Below are 17512 nucleotides of genomic sequence, written 5' to 3'. Positions count from 1 at the left end.
TCCTTATTCTTGCGCCTAGATTCTTCTTCAAGAACCGCAGCAGCCATGTCATCAAAAGAAAGATAATCAGTCAAAACATTATTAGTTAAGTTAATGATAAGCTGATCATATGAATCTGGTAGACTTTGAAGTAAGAGCTCTGCACGTTCGTTTTCCGCTATGGTATATTCCAACGATGAGAGTTGGGAAAATAGCGTATTTAGATTGTTGATGTGATCCGTTGCCGATGTGGATTCACTCATTCGAAGAGTATAAAGTCTTCTCTTCAAGAATATCTTGTTGTGAAGTGACTTGACTTCATATAATTTGGTGAGAGCATCCCAAATTTTCTTTGCTGTCTTTTTCTCTGCTACACTTGATAAAACTGAATCAGCTAGTGCCAAGTGTAAGTTTGCAACAGCATTGTTGTCCATCTCCTTCCATTTTTCATCTGTAATTCCAGTGGGTCTACCTTCAATTGCTGTCACGCAATTGTCTTTTCTCATAATGGCTTTTATCTTCAATTTCCATAAGGAAAAATTACTCCCACTGAATTTCGGAATTTCATACTTTGCTGCCATTTTTTTTAGACGGTAACTCGCAGCGAAGAAAAAAAAAATATATTAATCAGCAACCTTTGGCTCTGATACCACTGTTAGGTACCAGACAAATGACACAGCAAAATATAGAGATGAAAAATTAGAAATTTGTATAAAATATGGAAACAATTGAATAACTTTCTTTGAGAATTACTACTTCTCTCTCTCACAAGGAGACTACAATAACACTCTCTCTTGACAAAAGGAGAACACACTTCTCTCTATATATATAGAAGAAAACTACTCAAAGAAATATTATGTTATTCTCTTTGGATGACTTGATTGAAATGAATTAAAGAAAAACTCAATTTATAGGTGAGTCTCTTCAATATGAACCATCCGTCAATTAGAGGTATATAATTCTTCTCTTTTTCAACCACTAAAATTCTAAGGTTATAAATTAAGATTGTTTATTACCTCTCATTTTATTTAGTTATTATTTATTTATATATTTTCTAAAATTAGCTTTACTAATTTTCACAAAATTGTAGTAGAGTATTTCACTCAAATTTCAAAACTTGTATTTAACAATTTAACAACTTAAATAATTAGCAATTTGGAGAAGCGTGGTACCTCCGAGAGTGAAGCTATTTGGATGGTTTGTGCTAGTTGGTAGAGTTAACACCAAGGAGCGGTTGAGCAGATTGGGTGTTATTCCTAATAGTGATAATGTCTGTGTTCTATGTAAAAAGGAGATAGAATTTGTGCATCATTTATTTCTTCTGTGTGAGGTTACATGGCAGGTGTGGTACACTTAGTTGAGGTATTTTCGTACAAATTGGGCTGTTCCTGGTACCATTAAAGGGCTGTTTGAAAGTTGGACTGGAATGTACAGTAGAAAACAAGAGCAACGGAAGTGGCTGATTGAGTTTTTTGCAGTGATCTGGAACATCTGGTGGGAACGGAACGATAGAATTTTCAGGAATAAAGAAGCAGGTGTGGAGGAAATACAAAGCAGGACGGTTTTGAGCTACCAAGAATGGACTTCTAGTGGTCCATGTGGGTGTTGATGCCATTAATGGAGATGCCAAGATAATTGATAACTCTTGTGTAGGCAGACTTCTTTTATTTTCTGGTTTGTATGCTCCACTTTATTGTGTTGAGCTCCTTTGTTTCAAAAAAAAAAGAAATTAGCAATTTATTTTTCAATTCAAGACAATGCCGAATTAACTTTCTTCAATATAACTGGCACTGTGAGGTTACAGCAAGCGTCCTCATTCAAGGAAGGAAGTGGTACTTCACCAAGACATCCCAAATCCGCATTCTCTGATTGGCGGAATAAGCTTTTAAAAAAGGACTCAACTTCCTTACTGCAAAGAACATCCGGATTCGTGTTCCACACCTCATCATGAAGAAAAAGATCATGAATTTTGTTATACTTCTTTCGCATTAGAGTCTGAACATGAAAAAAATTGGTATTTCTATCTCCGAATTTTATCCAATGCTCTATGGATTTTTGAAATCATAGAGGTTTCTCTTGTACAAGAGTGTTATTATAATCCTCAATTAACTGTTGCTCTTTTTGCCGCATAGAAGAATTTTCCATCACTTCCAGCCGCTTCTGTAGAAAATTAATTTGGGGCTCCAACTCGCTTTTCCTAACGAAAATGTTGCCGAATACTTTAGAATTAAACTTTAGAGAGTTCTTCTGCACTTCCGAAAACTTGCCATGCACCTCTCTATAGCCAGACCGCCATGATTGGTTCACAATATTTCTGTACTCCGGATGGATAGTCCAAGCCGCAATAAACTGGAAGGATCTGTTCCTTTTCGATTGGGGCCGACCTTTGCATTGAACTAGGATGAGACAATGATCAGATTGAAGTCTATTTAATATTTTCGCTTAAGCCTCCAAAAATAAAGATAACCATCCACTATTAATACAAATCCGGTCAAATTTTTTTGCCACATCAATATAATTTTTTATTCTTCTGTACCAAAAAAAGCGTCTTCCGATAATCTTTAAGTCAAACATGTCGCTATTTCCCTAATGAGGCAGCAAACCGACCATCAATTTTATCACCAACTATTGTTAATGTTCAACCAACTTTTATTTTATTTACGTAGAATTCATTAATTTACTTTTGTCCAGTTAGCAAAACAGAATCTCAATACCAAAACAAATCCAAACTATGCGTGTCAGAGTTCATCAACCTTCTTTTGTTTCTTTTGTCCATAAACATTCCAACTCCAATATATCATGTAAGAATTATTTTTGCTATTTTGGTGGAAATACATATTGCGTACAGATTCTTAGGTTGGCTTTGGCAGTATATATCAGGATTTGAATTTGAAGATTTGACATTTTGACTAGGAATAAGGGTTTCTTTTTTTTTTTTTTTGGTCAAGTGGATTAGACAGCTCCCAATCCTAGGCATTACACCCATATTTCACACACACACAACACACTCACACACTAACATGGGTATCATGGGTTCTTAAACCAACAACTAGTCTCAGCTAGGATTTGAACCCGGGTGCAGCCTTGTATGAAGCGGACAGGTATGCCAACTGTGCTGGGCCTCAGCTGCGGAATAAGGGTTTCAATATGCTGCAGGATTTTTGAGTTACTATTTTTCAAGGCTGTTAAGTTGATGCACATAGCGAGACTTTTTTTTTTGGACTGGACATAGAGACTTTGAACTTGAAGATTTGGACACAAACAATTTTAAAATAAGGAGCTCTTATTTTGTATATTTTGTTTTGGGCAATGCCATGTTTGGTACACCCATCACAAAAATGTAATAACTTGAAAAAAGAAGTATGAAAATTTAAAATGAGAAAGATGTTGCTAAACAGAAAAAAAAAAAATAAAACAAAAAAAATTTGAGTATACGAATAGAATTTTAGTTTTTTTTTTTCTTTGTTTGATTTGTCATGTGCTTTATTAGTGTTGGGGGATGATAAGTGCTTAACCAACATAGGTTTGCTCCTCTTGAGCTTGTCTTTATGAATTTAATAATGAAAAAATTGTGATATGTAGAAACGAAATACTCAGTCAAAACAAAAAATTTAGTGGAAAACAATTTCATGCGATTATGTATGTTTCCAAGATAATAAGATCAAATAGTTCCTACAATTTGTTTATACTTTCTAAAGACCAATCATTACACATCAACATAAAAAAAAGTTCTCAAGTATATCGGTGTCTTAAATTTTTAATTATTTTTAACTATTGATCTTAATTATATATATTATATATATTTTTTATAAATAAAATTAATGGTTAAAAATTATTGAAATAGCAGTGTACTGGTACATTTGAAAATTTTTTCCAACATATAGAGTGTGACCATAATGTAAACTTATTTTAGCGGAAGCATTAACTAAGATCTTAAAAATTATGATTTTCATACCTGAATTGGTTGTCATAATAAATTTTGGTTACGGTAGAGTTGAACTTTAAGACTAGTTTAGAAGAGTTTTGGACACTGTAGAGTTGAACTTTAAGACTGGTTTCTTTTCCTTTCCTTTTTTGTAGACGTTCATGAGGATGACAGTTTCTCAGTGTTTTTAAGTGAGTGGAAACTATAAAAACATCGTGTATAGAGGCAGAGAGAGGACCACCTTTTATGTGTTATTATCTTTAAATCTAATGCGTCCATCAAACATTAGAATTAAGGATGAGATTAAATCATTAATAGTTTATAGATAATTACAATTTGGCCACAACAAAAGTTTAAATTACAATAAACTTCCAACATTCTCCCACTTGGCCTAAGTGTAATAATATTTTCACACGTTACATAATTGCTTAAATATGATAAAATACTTTGTGTGAGTTATGACAGTCATGCATTTAATATGAAACACATTTCCTTCCATATACTACAACCACTAGAATCTTACTACACAAGCTATATAAATAACACAATTTTATATCGGTCCCATAAAGTTTTTAGATCATTATGTTATAACTCATAAAATAATATTACTTTAACTAGAAACAACAAACTATCAATGTTTAGAAAACACATAAATAAATATAGTGAGTTCAGAGTGTTAGCATCATTCAGAAGAACCAAGATCCATTATATGTACATGTTCCTTAAATGTCTTTGGTTGCAATCCTTTAGTCAATGGATCAGCAATCATAAGTTCTGTTCTAACATGTTCTATGGACACTCTTTGTTTTCGAACTTCCTCCTTAATGCCAAAGTACTTTATTTCCATATGCTTGGCACCTTTAGAATATCTATCATTTTTTGAGAAAAATACTGCTGCAGAATTATCACAATAAATTTTCAATGGCCTAGCAATTGAGTCAACAATGCCAAGTCCTAAAATAAAATTTTGCAGCTATAAAACTTGATTTGTAGCTTCAAAACATGCTACAAATTATGCCTCCATAGTAGATGTTGCCACAACGCTTTGCTTGGAGCTTTTCCATGATATGGCAGCTTCTCCAAATAAGAATAAGTAGCCAAATGTAGACTTTCTTGTGTCAGCACATCTACCAAAATCTGAATCTGAATAACTAATTACTTCTAATTGGCTAGACCTTTTGTACATGAGCATATAATTCTTTGTACCTTGAAGATATCTTAAAACCTTCTTTGCAGCTTTCTAATGATCCATTCCAGGATTACTTTGATACCTTCCAAACATTCTTACTGCAAAGCTAATGTCTAGTCTTGTGCAAGTTTGCACATACATAAGACTTTCCACTACAGAACTATATGGAATTCCTTCCATTCGTTTCCGTTCTATGTCATTTTTTGGACATTGCATAAGACTAAATTTGTCCCCTTTTTGAATTGGTGCAATTCCTGCAGAATACTTTTTCATGTTGAACCTTTCTAGAACTTTATTTATATAGGCCTTCTGAGACAATCCTAACAATCCTTGTGATTTATCACGAAAAATTTTAATTCCTATCACATAGGATGCCTCTTCCATATCTTTCATTTCAAAGTTTCTTGAAATATATTCTTTAGTCTCACGCAACATTCCCAAATTATTTGTTGCAAGCAAAATATCATCAACATATAAGACTAGAAAGATAAACTTACTCCCACTGACCTTTCGGTATATGTATACATCAACAACATTTTCTTCAAAACCGAAAGAAAGAATGGTATTATTAAACTTAATATACCATTGTCGTGAGGTTTGTTTTAGTCCATATATTGATTTCTTAAGTTTACACACCATACGACCTTTTTCCTTTAGTTGAAAAACCTTCAGGTTGATCCATATAAACTTCTTCATCAAGATTACCATTCAGAAAGACAGTTTTTACATTCATTTGATGTAACTCTAAGTCATAATGAGCCACAAGTGCCACAATGATACGCAATGAATCTTTCTTAGAAACAGGTGAAAATGTTTCTTTACAATTAACACCATTCTTTTAAGTAAATTCCTTAGCAACAAGTCTAGCTTTATATCGTTCAACATTGCCTTTTGAGTCTCGCTTAACTTTGAAGACCCATTTACAACCAATACATTTAGCACCTTCTGGCAATGCAACAATATCCCAAACTCTGGTATCTTCCATGGATTTTAACTCTTCTTTCATGGCATCAATCCATTTTTCTGAATCATCACTATTTATGGCTTGTGTAAATGAAACTGGATCTTTAGATATTCCAATATCTTCTTCTTGTAAATAAGTCTCATAATAGCTTGGAATAGCTGACTTTCTTTCCCTTTGAGATCTCCTCAATGGTATTTCTTGAGACTCATTTCTTTCTGATATTTGTGAGTTAGTTTTTTCATTGGGAGCATTATCATTTAAATATTGTTCATCACTATTAATGTGTTCAACAATAGTTGGAACAACTCTTTGAGTAGGTGTGGATAAAGGAACACTAACATGTATAGGAACATTAACTTTAATTTCCTTTATTTCTACATTTTGATGATTTTCATTCCCACTAACTTCACCATTTTCAAAGAATTTTGCATTACCAGTTTCTACAATTCTTGGACTATGGTTTAGACAATAAAAAATATACTTTTTAGACTTCTCTGAAAAGCTAATAAAATAGCCACTCACTGTTCGAGAATCTAATTTCTTTTCTTGTGGATTAAATATTCTTGCTTTTACTGGGCAACCCCAACATTGTAAATGCCGTAAACTAGGTTTCCTATTAGTCCATAACTCAAAAGGAGTCTTTGGAATAGCTTTACTAGGAATTCTATTTAGCAAATATATGGAAGTCTTTAATGCATACATCCACAAGAATTTGGGTAAAGAAGAATTGCTCATCATACTTCTAACCATATCCAATAACGTTCAATTATGCCTTTCTGCCACACTATTTTGTTGCGGTGTGTATGACATTGTGTATTGTACACATATGGCATATCTTTCTAGAAGTTTTGCAAATGGATCAGGACATTGTCCTGTTTCATTATGTTTTCTATAATATTCACCATCTCTATCTGACCTAACAACTTTTACCTTTTTGTCTAATTGCCTTTCAACTTCTTTAATCTAAATCTCAATAGCATCAACTATTTGAGACTTTTCTTTAAGCAAATAGACATATCCATAACGTGAAAAGTCATTAATAAAAGTGATAAAATATTTTTCTCCACCAATAGATGGAGCATCAAAAGGTCCGCATACATTAGTGTGTATAATTTCAAATAGCTGACTACTTCTTGTGGCACCTTTCTTGTTTTGTTTGGTTTGTTTTTTCTTAATACAATCCACACATAAACTAAGATCAGTAAAATTTAGATTTTGTAAAATCTCATTCTTTACTATTCTTTCCATTCTTTCCTTGGATATGTGACCCAAGCGTTTATGCCACAAGAATGCAGAACTTTCTTTAGGCGTATTTGGCCTAACTGTGTCATTCTGGTACTCAATAAGCAAGGATTTAAAAAATTGATCAAAAAATTCTAATCTATATAAGCCATCAATTAAAACACCATAACCAATAATATTAGAATTTTTAAATAAATTAAAATAACCATGTCCACCATTAAAAGAAAAACCACAATTGTCCAACTTTGAAATAGAAATTAAATTCCTAGACATTAAAGGTACATAAAGAGTCTTAGGTAAATCTAAATGAAAGCTTGTATCTAACATCAAACGATAAATTTCTATTACTTCAATTGGTGCTTTCACACGATTTCCATGTAGAGGAATATTTTACTTTGGCTTGTGGTTTGGATCGTAAGGAATCCCTACATTACATTAGATACATGAGTTGTAGCACCAGAATCAAGCCACCAAGAATTATGAGGAATATCAATCAAATTTGATTCATAAGTACATACATATGTTTCAAATATACTTTTCTTTTCGAACCATGCCTTACGTTTAGGACAATCCTTTTGGAAATGTCATTCCTTCTTACAGAAATGACATTATTTTGCATTGGCATGTCCTTTTTTCTTAAAATTCTTGGGCTTTGCCTTTAATTTCTTTTCTGATTTGCTAGCTCCTTGAACCAAGTTGACAGAATGACCACCACAATTTTTAAGTCTATTTTCTTCTTGTATGAGCTTTTCAATCAATTCATTAACGTCCCATTTTTTCTTCATGACATTATAATTAATTTGAAAAGCTCCGAACTCAGAAGGTAGTGAGTTCAGAATGAACTGCATCATAAAAGAGTCATCAACTGTCACACACAGTGACTTTAATTTTGTAGCAATATTAGTCATCTCAATAGTATGCTCTTGCATGCTCTTAGACCCATCAAACTTCATGGTCGTGAGCTGTGACATTAATGTACTAGCAAGTGACTTATCAGCATAACGGAAGCGGTCTTCCACAAACGCAAGATATTCTTTAGCACTTTCTGTTTGTGGAAGGGTAATTTTAATATTGCTTGCAGTAGTCATTCGCATAAACATAAGGCTTAATCTGTTAGAATGTTCCCATGTCTTTAAGTGCATACTTCTCATCCTTATACAATGGGTTTCTCTTCTAAAAGTGACAAGTCAAGATCCAAAAGACCTAAATGGAACTTCACTCGTTCACTCCATTCAGAGAAGTTTAAGCCATTAAACATGGTAACAGATGAAGCTTGCGAACGAATTGAAATACTTGTCATTTAATCATACAATGCTCATATTAATTTTAATTTTATCATCTACTCAGATTACAGAACATAACAAAGCATATTATAGTTTACCTTTGGGTAAAATTCTATAATATACTAACATACAAAATAAATGCCATATTTATCATACTTGAAGATTAAAATTTTCTGCCAAATACATATACCATCTTTGGATAATACATATATCTGACTTAAGAATAATAAATTTTCTCTTTCAAGTCTATTAATAATAGAAGAGATTTTCCTTTGAGTAAATCTAATTCTAAAATTAATTAACACATTATTAACTATACTAGTATTTTACATTATAAATTGGTCACTTTGGTGTACACAAGCAGTAAATAGTTGAAATAAACTTAATACTATAAATAAAATAGAGGAATGTTAGGGACAAGCAAGTTTTGTGTTTTGTAACCATCAATTGGCTATCAATAGTATTTTTAATGGTGTGAGATTACATCCAATGGTGGGAGATCACTCACTTTTCTTTTGATGATTAAGTGCTGGCCAGATTGTTAAAAAAGTGCTGGCCCCTATCCTAGACTTTTCTAATAAAATATTTATAGAAGCGTCGGAATGTCTGTTCTTGGCCTGGGCAGTCCTCCCAACACCACCGCAGAAGCGTCGGAATGGAATAGCCTGTTTGTGGGCCAGAACATCCTCCAGGTACCTCTTTGCCTTAACAAGGGGCAGCTTCCTGATTGCAAAGGCAGTCTCCCTGGTATTCTGTACAGAAAATTTTACAACACAATTTCTTATTTCCATCTCAATAAATATAGAACAAAAATGAGTAATATAAACTGTGTTTATACATTTTATCAATATAGAATTTTCCTCGACAAAATTATCAAATGTGCATTAAAGAAAACGGCAATCTTCAACTTACAAGGGACCAGCAACTTGAAACATTAACCATTGCTATTATAAATGCAGTTCTTTTAAGGGTTATTCACTATATCAATTGTTCAATATTGAAGTACCCAACCCCACAAGCATAAATGATATAGTTTGTCACATCATTTTCTGAACAATCAACCACAAAATAGGAACGGAGGTTCACCCAAAACAACAATGGATTATCATATCCCTAAAAGGCTACTACAAAGTACAAACATTCTTTGGCTTAGCTCTAAAATTCCGGGATTTCACATTAAAGTAAGAAATTATAAAGTTCCAAAGGTAAATAGAACATCGTACCTTGAAATGAACCCTAAGATCAGAGCCTCTAGCCTTGCAAGCTACATTTGCAACAATCACATTAGGTCCTCTTCTAAGTCGCCCCCTTGGAAAGCCAGTCGAACCCTGTCAACACGGAAGCATCAATAGTTCTCCAACCACGTCTCCGACTTGCAACTGATGTGCTGCCTCCACTCGCCATCACCTTTTTCGAATCCAGAAACTCTCTCTCACATACTAAGATACATGGGTTGGAGACAGACTTGGGGTTAAAGATGAAGACCTAATTCATGTTGATCCCTCTTTTGAAACGGCAACGTATTGCGCCTCTCACACGCTGCTGTCGTTTTATAACACTGGCATGAGAAAGCTTGGGCATGCCTGAACTAATCTGTCCTACTCAAAACGACGTCGTTTGAAGAAGTCCTTAAATGACGTCGTTTTGGACACGTGTACACAGACCAATGTGTCTTGGTAGCCTTTAACCTGACACGTCACACTGATCACCTCCACGTAAGAGAGACTATTCGATTAACCAGTTAAACCTGAATCAGGAACGTATATGACATACATCTAACAATTTTAGAGATCAAGGACTTAGTTAATTTTTCTGAAGAATAAATCTGTCAGACGACCAAATCCTTGAGACCTATTTGGAGTATTACTCAATATTTTATAAAAGGAGCAACCTCACAAACATACCAAATTTTATGAAGTCATTTCAATTAATCGTGCAAACCTACTTTCTTTTATCTCAAATTATTTTAACGATACTACTATTATTTAAACCTACTTGGACACTCTCCTGTCTCCTCAGACATAAAAAAGCTATCAATCGGAGCAAACATTAATCACAAGTACAACTCATTCTCACAACCTCGACTTATAAAAATATATGAAGCCATGAATCTACAAATGAACTACATCCGTATAAGTATACAAAAGAATGGGACATTCATTACAAGATTATACAAAATTGTTTTCATCAGTAAGTGTAAGCAAAACCATTCAGACTCTTCAAATAAAAATAAAAACAAAATTGAGACTCGATTAGCCAAAATGATGAAGAAAAACTACACAAAAAAGATTTACTTCTTTTCTTTGTTCCTATACTTTCGTGTCTACTTTTTACCCCATGAATGAACAAAAGAAAGGGGGGAGTGGCGTGCCCTTTATGTTTGGTATTTCAATTTCCAATCGCATTCATCCGCAAGCAGCAACCACTACAACCCAATCGAAATTAGGGTTAATAACTATCTGCAACAACAATGGATTGTGTTTATACCGACATCGAGCTCCCTCTGCAACTATTTTTATACATGTACATGGTTGCAAAACAGAAATTCCCAATCCAAAGCTGCAAAATATTTTTCTATATAGCCCTCAAAATGCAAATTGTGCCTGGATGGATTTCAAACAATGCTGGTGTTCGAACGAGCTACCCTTTGAGCTTCTTCCAGGTCCCTAATAAACCTGCAAATTCAAATAAAACACACGACTATAGCTAAGAAATCCAGAACACTAACAAGTTTTGTAGTCAATCAATACAAGAACAAAACTGGAACTATCAACTCAAAATTATTGGCATTGGACATCAAATTGAAAGCCCACTTGGAATACACTAAACATGAAATGACCACTAGTTGAATCAAAACTATTTTATTCACTTCATTATACCTCTTAGAATTGAGAACAGAAGAGCCACCAAGTATAAACCGAATTCCAGGATTGCTGGCATTTTGTAGAGCAACACATCTTGACTCCTCATAAGTTGTCCCACCAACAATGAAGATGATTACTTCCTGTGGCCTGCATGTCAATTGTCATGTAATCATTAAATATAAAAACTCATACTATTCCACAATTCTATTGTGTGTGTGACTTCTAGAAATTCACAAAGAAAATACAACTGCTAGATTTAATAGCAACAAACCTTCCTTGTTGAAAGTGATTTCCAACAAATGGGTAGTCCACATCTCTCAGCCGTCCTTTGACGATGCTTTCCATGGTTTGGAAAAGAAGGGGTTGGTGCTGGGTATACACATTCTCAACACCCTGCAGCAAATCTCAAAACAGAAGTTGTTTAGAGTTGAACTTATTCTATCAAAGATAGGGCATGGTAATCATAATACTTCTGTGCATACCTTCAACCCACGGGCCATATTACGGGCAATATTCATTAGATCTCGATTTCCAAAAAGATCACCAGTTCTCTTGTCAACACCTGCTTGCTTTAAAAGAAACTGGACGAGCTGTTGTGTCAAAAACAAAATATCGATATCAGCAACTATTGCAGGCATGCATAGCCACATTATTTATTTGTAAAGAGGTACTTTCCATCTATTTGCAGTTCTTCGCAATTTAATCTAGTTAACATATATTTCTATTCTCTGGAATCCAAAACCAAGGATATAAAATGACAATATGACCCAAAATTGACTTTACCAAACACACTACTTCTCCAAGGTTTAAAACATGGACAACATCCACTAAAAGATTAAGGACAGGCAATCATGCCTGAGGATAAAAGGATTCAAGAAGAAAGCAACATCATAGATTAATTTACCCCAGATTTATACTTGGCAGATCGGGAAGCCAGTTTGTTGAAAAGCTGCATTAACTGAACAGGGCTATCCTTCTCATATCGCAAAGCATATAGCATGACTAAACGCAGCCGGTCCACATCTGATATGCTATCATCATTTAGTAGATTTGTCACTGCCTGAAGATAGTACATTGAGACAGAAATTGTCACTTTTGTTAGTCTAAACTCCAAAGCCATTGCCAGGACATATGATAACAATTAGAAACATCGAGAAAAAATATTGGGGGAAGATAATAAGACACTAAAAAAATTGCTTTATGTATCTTGTAATCTGCTAGTGTAAGCATGGGTTGTTGGCCAAGGGAAAGGATTTTACACCTATACTTCACCATGTATCCTTGCCCTTACTTCACATCATTGATGGAAATTCAAATATATGTCAAGAAGTCCCCGATTGCAGAACGATGTACCGAGAACAGAATAAATTTTTACCCCATTAACAAATCAACTCTCTATGAAAACAATATGAAGCTTATTAAGGCAACGAACAGAATAATTACAAGATAAAATATCCTTTGAGATGAATGGTAGCACTGAAATGAGCAAACTACTATAGTTGAGTTTTCTAATTTATCATAACCATACAAAGAAACATGCATAAATATTCAGAGCTTAAAATAAATTAAAAAACATTGCACCGCCAGCACCGCTCAAAAAGAATATCCCCCTTTTTTCATCTCCAAAGAGCCTTTTCTTTGAGTGAGAGAGAATAGTAGAATACATTAGACCATCACCCAATAACTCTTGAAGTTTGAGCAAAAGCAAAGGAAATTTTGCTAATCATTAATACATACCTCAAACGCAGCCCCTTGTCCTCCATTGCAAGCCAGTTCCTGTTCTGTTTGTGAAACTGTCATAAGTTTTCGCTGTTGTACTATCTTGCTCATTTCTGTTACCAAAGTCACATGCTTTGACACATTCCCATGCATTTTTCTGTACTCAGGATAATTGTCAACAAATTTGGCCATGTCCTCTGACAAGAGTCAAACCATAAATCAATTAATTACATACTATGCTGCCATGTATAAAAATAGGTGTAATAGCAGAAGGAATTTTATTATTCTGAAATGTGAGACAATTATAAATACAAACCTATCGTTTGGATGTTCTGGTTGCTCTTTGACACTTGCTGAAATTCATCAACCAGCCGCTTGATATTCATACCTATATCTCCAAAATTCTCATACATGTTGGCTTTGAAAAATGAATCTTGTTCCGACGACAACACAACCTCCTGCAACAGCAAATAGCACGATATTTCTTTCAGTTTGTATAAAATCTAAACTCGAAGATATTGCTAATGTGATTAAACAGCATAAAAGTCTCTCTAACCTCCTGATCCTTTGAAAATTTATCAATGGATTTCAAGTCCACCTTGTTGTCTTGGATTCCTATCAATTCATGAACCATAGCCTGGAAAGGATAAGGCCACAAACAAGAATTACTTTATGAATAAACAAACTATCAGATAGCTAAGCTGTAAGATTGTCAGTAAGCACTGACTATAGCATTAATCCCATAGATACCTGATAGGTCCATTGATTGAGCAATGGGGTTACAGGATCATCTCTCCTGTCAAGCACCAACAACAGTGGTGAAACTTCTGTTCGCCTAAAATCAAAAAGACCACTTTCTTCTTGGTACATCAGTTTCTGTTTGAAGCCCATTAATATAAATTAGTTTTCACTACATATGCATGATAAATTATAACACATAGGGATACACATATTGCCAGATAAAACAACAATAAGATGGCTACATCTGTGGCAAAAGTATGCCTAGAGATATGCATGGTGAGTTCAGAAAAATAAAAATTATAAAGATTTAAAAGATAAAAGTTAACAATTAAAAAAGAAAAAATAATAAAAACACATGCAAACGCACCTTAAAAACATGCAAAAGTTAAAATGCATAAGATTGTCTAACATAAACAGGAAAATAAAAATAATATATATTATCTACTGAGAAAAAGTGACTACATAATTATGTCAAAAATTCTACTCACATTTGCTTCGTGTGCTATTCTTTTGGCAATGTCAGACGTCCTTTGATATCTAATAACTGGTCTCCGTTTTAATGCCAAAAAGACAGCTGCTACACCATCAACAACCCGATCACAGAAGCGTTGCAGTGTTGAAGGATCCACCACAGCTGGGAGCATATAAATATAACTTGAAGGGATGTGCAAAGTGAAATGATAAGGATCAACTGCAACAAAGTCTGCGTAGAACTCCTGAATGATCGTAACAAAAACTACATCAGAATTAAACTTCGCAATACAAATCCCAGCATTTGAGATCACATATTTACTACAAAAAGAGATGCGGGGTTCAAGGGTTCCAGCACAAGAACGTGTGCAGTCATCTATCATCATAAAACGGATAGATAGAAAAGTTCCCATGTTTACAGCGCAAGCAAAAGCAGTTACCTGAACTTGCTGGACAGCTTCATGTTCATCTGAATCAGCAAGTATGTGAATCTGAGTGTCCTTCAATATGTTGGAGAAAACTGTAAATTTCAGAATGCATTCACAAAGTGTCTTCGAATCAATGCGAGAAAAAAAAATTATCACTTCAACTAGGGAAAATATACAAAACGGAATTCCTAAATAGGGATTGCTTTATATATACTACAGCATCTGTAAAGATTTAAAAGACCTACATAGGTGATACTCCCCAAATCTAGGAGCGGCGAGCTGGCGGCGCAAATGCTGGATGTTCTCCGTCGTAGGGCGAAGGAAGTAAACGGCCTTGAGATGCGACATAAGCTCCTTTGACTTGGTTATGGAATCCACCAACTCCACCAAGAACACTTCCTTCTGAAGAAGCTCTGACTGTGAATACACAACGCTCACAATACTCACCTACACCATCAATTTCACATTTCACATCCATGTTGTAGCTCAACACCATAACCAGCAACACATATTTACGAATTTACAATCATATGGAAAAATGAACGCCAACATCATAATTGAAACAATGAATGAAGAATTATATCAGAGAAAATGAATTGATTCGTTGAGATCGTGGTGCGTACCGTTTGGGAATCGAGGATTAGGACCTTCATGCCGGAGATGTCCTGCAGCATGCGGTTGACGTAGTCACGTGCAGAGGACGTGAGCACCATTTTTTTTGTAGTGGCGACTCGAATAATATGGATCGATCTAAGTCTCAGTGGAGAGATTATAATCGAAGATGATTAACACTGTTGAATTCGCCAAAGGGTTGCGAATCTGGTAGAGGGGTTGCAGAATTTCAGATCCACCACCACTAAGGACCGAAGACGACGAGTCTTAAGCCTTCGGTTCTAAACGCACCGTTTCCGGCGTAGTTAATTGCCGAGTAATGCTGTTGATCCCAAATTTTCATTGCATTGGCAGCATTGCAACTAGTAACAAGTATAGAAAGCTATATTTTTATTTCTTCTTTCCGTGTTTATCTTGTTATTCCTTCTTTCTCTTGTATGTTGTTAGAGAGATTGTCTCTTCAAATATTTACTTTTAGATTTTTTTAGTGCCCTCTTTCTACAACTTTCTTTGTAAATTCTATCCGAATTAGGATCTTCCATTTGTGTATACTTATTTTTTCTTATGATTTTGCGAGGTGTGTGTTCTTCCTCGAATGATATTAGTGTTGGTGAGAGTCATTGTTAAAATATTTTTTACAAAAATATTAGTTTTTCTAAAATAAACACGATAAATTAAATAATTTTCAATAATTAAAATCTTTTGTTATTATTTAGTATAGCCCACTCAGCTTCAATTTTCTTGATTGGTTAAATACTTAAATGTCTTTGTGATCATATAATTTTGATACCCGTCTTTAATGTTAAAATCATTTAATTTGATTTTAAATATAAGCGTTACAAAGATTTTGTAATTGTGGTGGTGTTTGAGTGTTATTGCCATTTTAAAGGGTTATCAGATATGTATCGGAATCAAATTCTTTTGGTTTTATGTCTGTAGAATTGATTGTGGTGACTTATTTCACAAAAATTTTATTTTAGTTAAGTGATTCTCATAAAGTATTACTACTGTTACTGTATGTCAAAATATTAAAGAATGAAACCTGAACGGCCTCTATTACTTCATTTTTATACTCTAATCTCGAAACTCTGTTAGTCTCATCAGTCATTATTATCAACTAGAATAAATTCAGACAAAATGAAGTCTATCAGATCTTTTGCAATTTGTTGGATTATAAATTTGTTGTGAAATAAAAGATATATAATAGAGATGTACAAATAGAAGACTCTAGTATTAAAATAATTAGCCCAATAATAATTTATATATATATAATAATATTATATGTTGTAATGTGTATATATATACAAAGATAGAAAGAAGTATTAAAAATAAAGAGAGAGAGAATCGCATCTGTTTATTGTTGCAATCTCAATATAATAAAGATGGTTAATATTGCTATTAATATTATATGTAAAGAGTAATAGAAAATAGAATTTAAAATACTTATAAAATAAAAGAAGAGAAAGAATTGTAGTAGAAATATAAGGAGAATAGATTTCTTATTACTTGCTTCTGTGTAAGAAAGAAAAGAGAGAGTATTTTTATTTCTTGTTGTGTATAAAGCCTCGTACCATACCCCCCTATTTATACATGCATGGGGTCTTGATTTTCAACACATATTTAATATTCATTCTCTCTTTGAAAATATGAGTCTTGCATGGGAATGGGCATCCACGTTGCTCATTCTTATCACAACACTCCCCCTTGGATGCCCATTTAGGATTATTGCCTCGTTAAAACCTTACTAAAGAAAAACCCAGTGGGAAAAAAAACCTTAGTGAAGGAAAAAGAGTACAATATCCTTTAATGATGGGGCTGCCTCATTAAAAACCTTGTCAAGAAAAACCCAATGGAAAAAAAAACTTGACCAAGGAAAAAAGAGTACAGTCTCCCCCTCTTGCCGACATCATTTAATGTCTCGAAATCGGCGCATCCCAATCTTATGTACCAATCTTTCAAAGGAGGATTTTGGGAGTGACTTTGTAAATAAATCTGCCAGATTGTCACTTGAACGGATCTGTTGGACATCAATTGTCCCTTGATTTTGAAGATCATGAGTGAAGAAGAATTTGGGAGAAATATGCTTTGTTCTATC

The 17512-nt window shown here is 34.0% G+C and overlaps 1 protein-coding gene across 1 annotated transcript; it reads right to left on the bottom strand.

The window, feature by feature from the left end:
* Nucleotides 1-10651: 10651 nt before the first annotated feature.
* On the bottom strand, nucleotides 10652-15994 carry LOC112783645 (vacuolar protein sorting-associated protein 45 homolog). Its single transcript, XM_025826679.3, has 13 exons — nucleotides 15429-15994; nucleotides 15051-15252; nucleotides 14818-14897; nucleotides 14395-14622; nucleotides 13916-14041; nucleotides 13722-13802; nucleotides 13482-13623; nucleotides 13184-13362; nucleotides 12351-12506; nucleotides 11929-12036; nucleotides 11718-11839; nucleotides 11462-11593; nucleotides 10652-11257 (listed from the first exon to the last, which is right to left on the bottom strand). Exons 1-13 carry the CDS (start codon nucleotides 15516-15518, stop codon nucleotides 11197-11199), a joined length of 1707 nt encoding a protein of 568 aa, XP_025682464.1. The 5' UTR covers nucleotides 15519-15994; the 3' UTR covers nucleotides 10652-11196.
* Between the last annotated feature and the right edge of the window lie 1518 nt (nucleotides 15995-17512).

This window comes from Arachis hypogaea, chromosome 20, assembly GCF_003086295.3.
Source record: "Arachis hypogaea cultivar Tifrunner chromosome 20, arahy.Tifrunner.gnm2.J5K5, whole genome shotgun sequence".
Classification (NCBI taxonomy): Eukaryota; Viridiplantae; Streptophyta; class Magnoliopsida; order Fabales; family Fabaceae; genus Arachis; species Arachis hypogaea.
The sequence above is the reverse complement of the archived record's forward strand: the minus strand, read 5'-3'. Positions and strand labels throughout refer to the sequence as shown.

Bases quoted from the DNA above. Each gene is read 5' to 3' on its own strand.
- LOC112783645 (XM_025826679.3), bottom strand. From the start codon at position 15,518: ATGGTGCTCACGTCCTCTGCACGTGACTACGTCAACCGCATGCTGCAG. The intron at 14,042-14,394 runs GTGAGTAGAATT...GGCTTCAAACAG, and splicing joins GAATAGCACACGAAGCAAAT to AAACTGATGTACCAAGAAGA. The intron at 13,363-13,481 runs GTTTGTATTTAT...GACTCTTGTCAG, and splicing joins CCAGAACATCCAAACGATAG to AGGACATGGCCAAATTTGTT.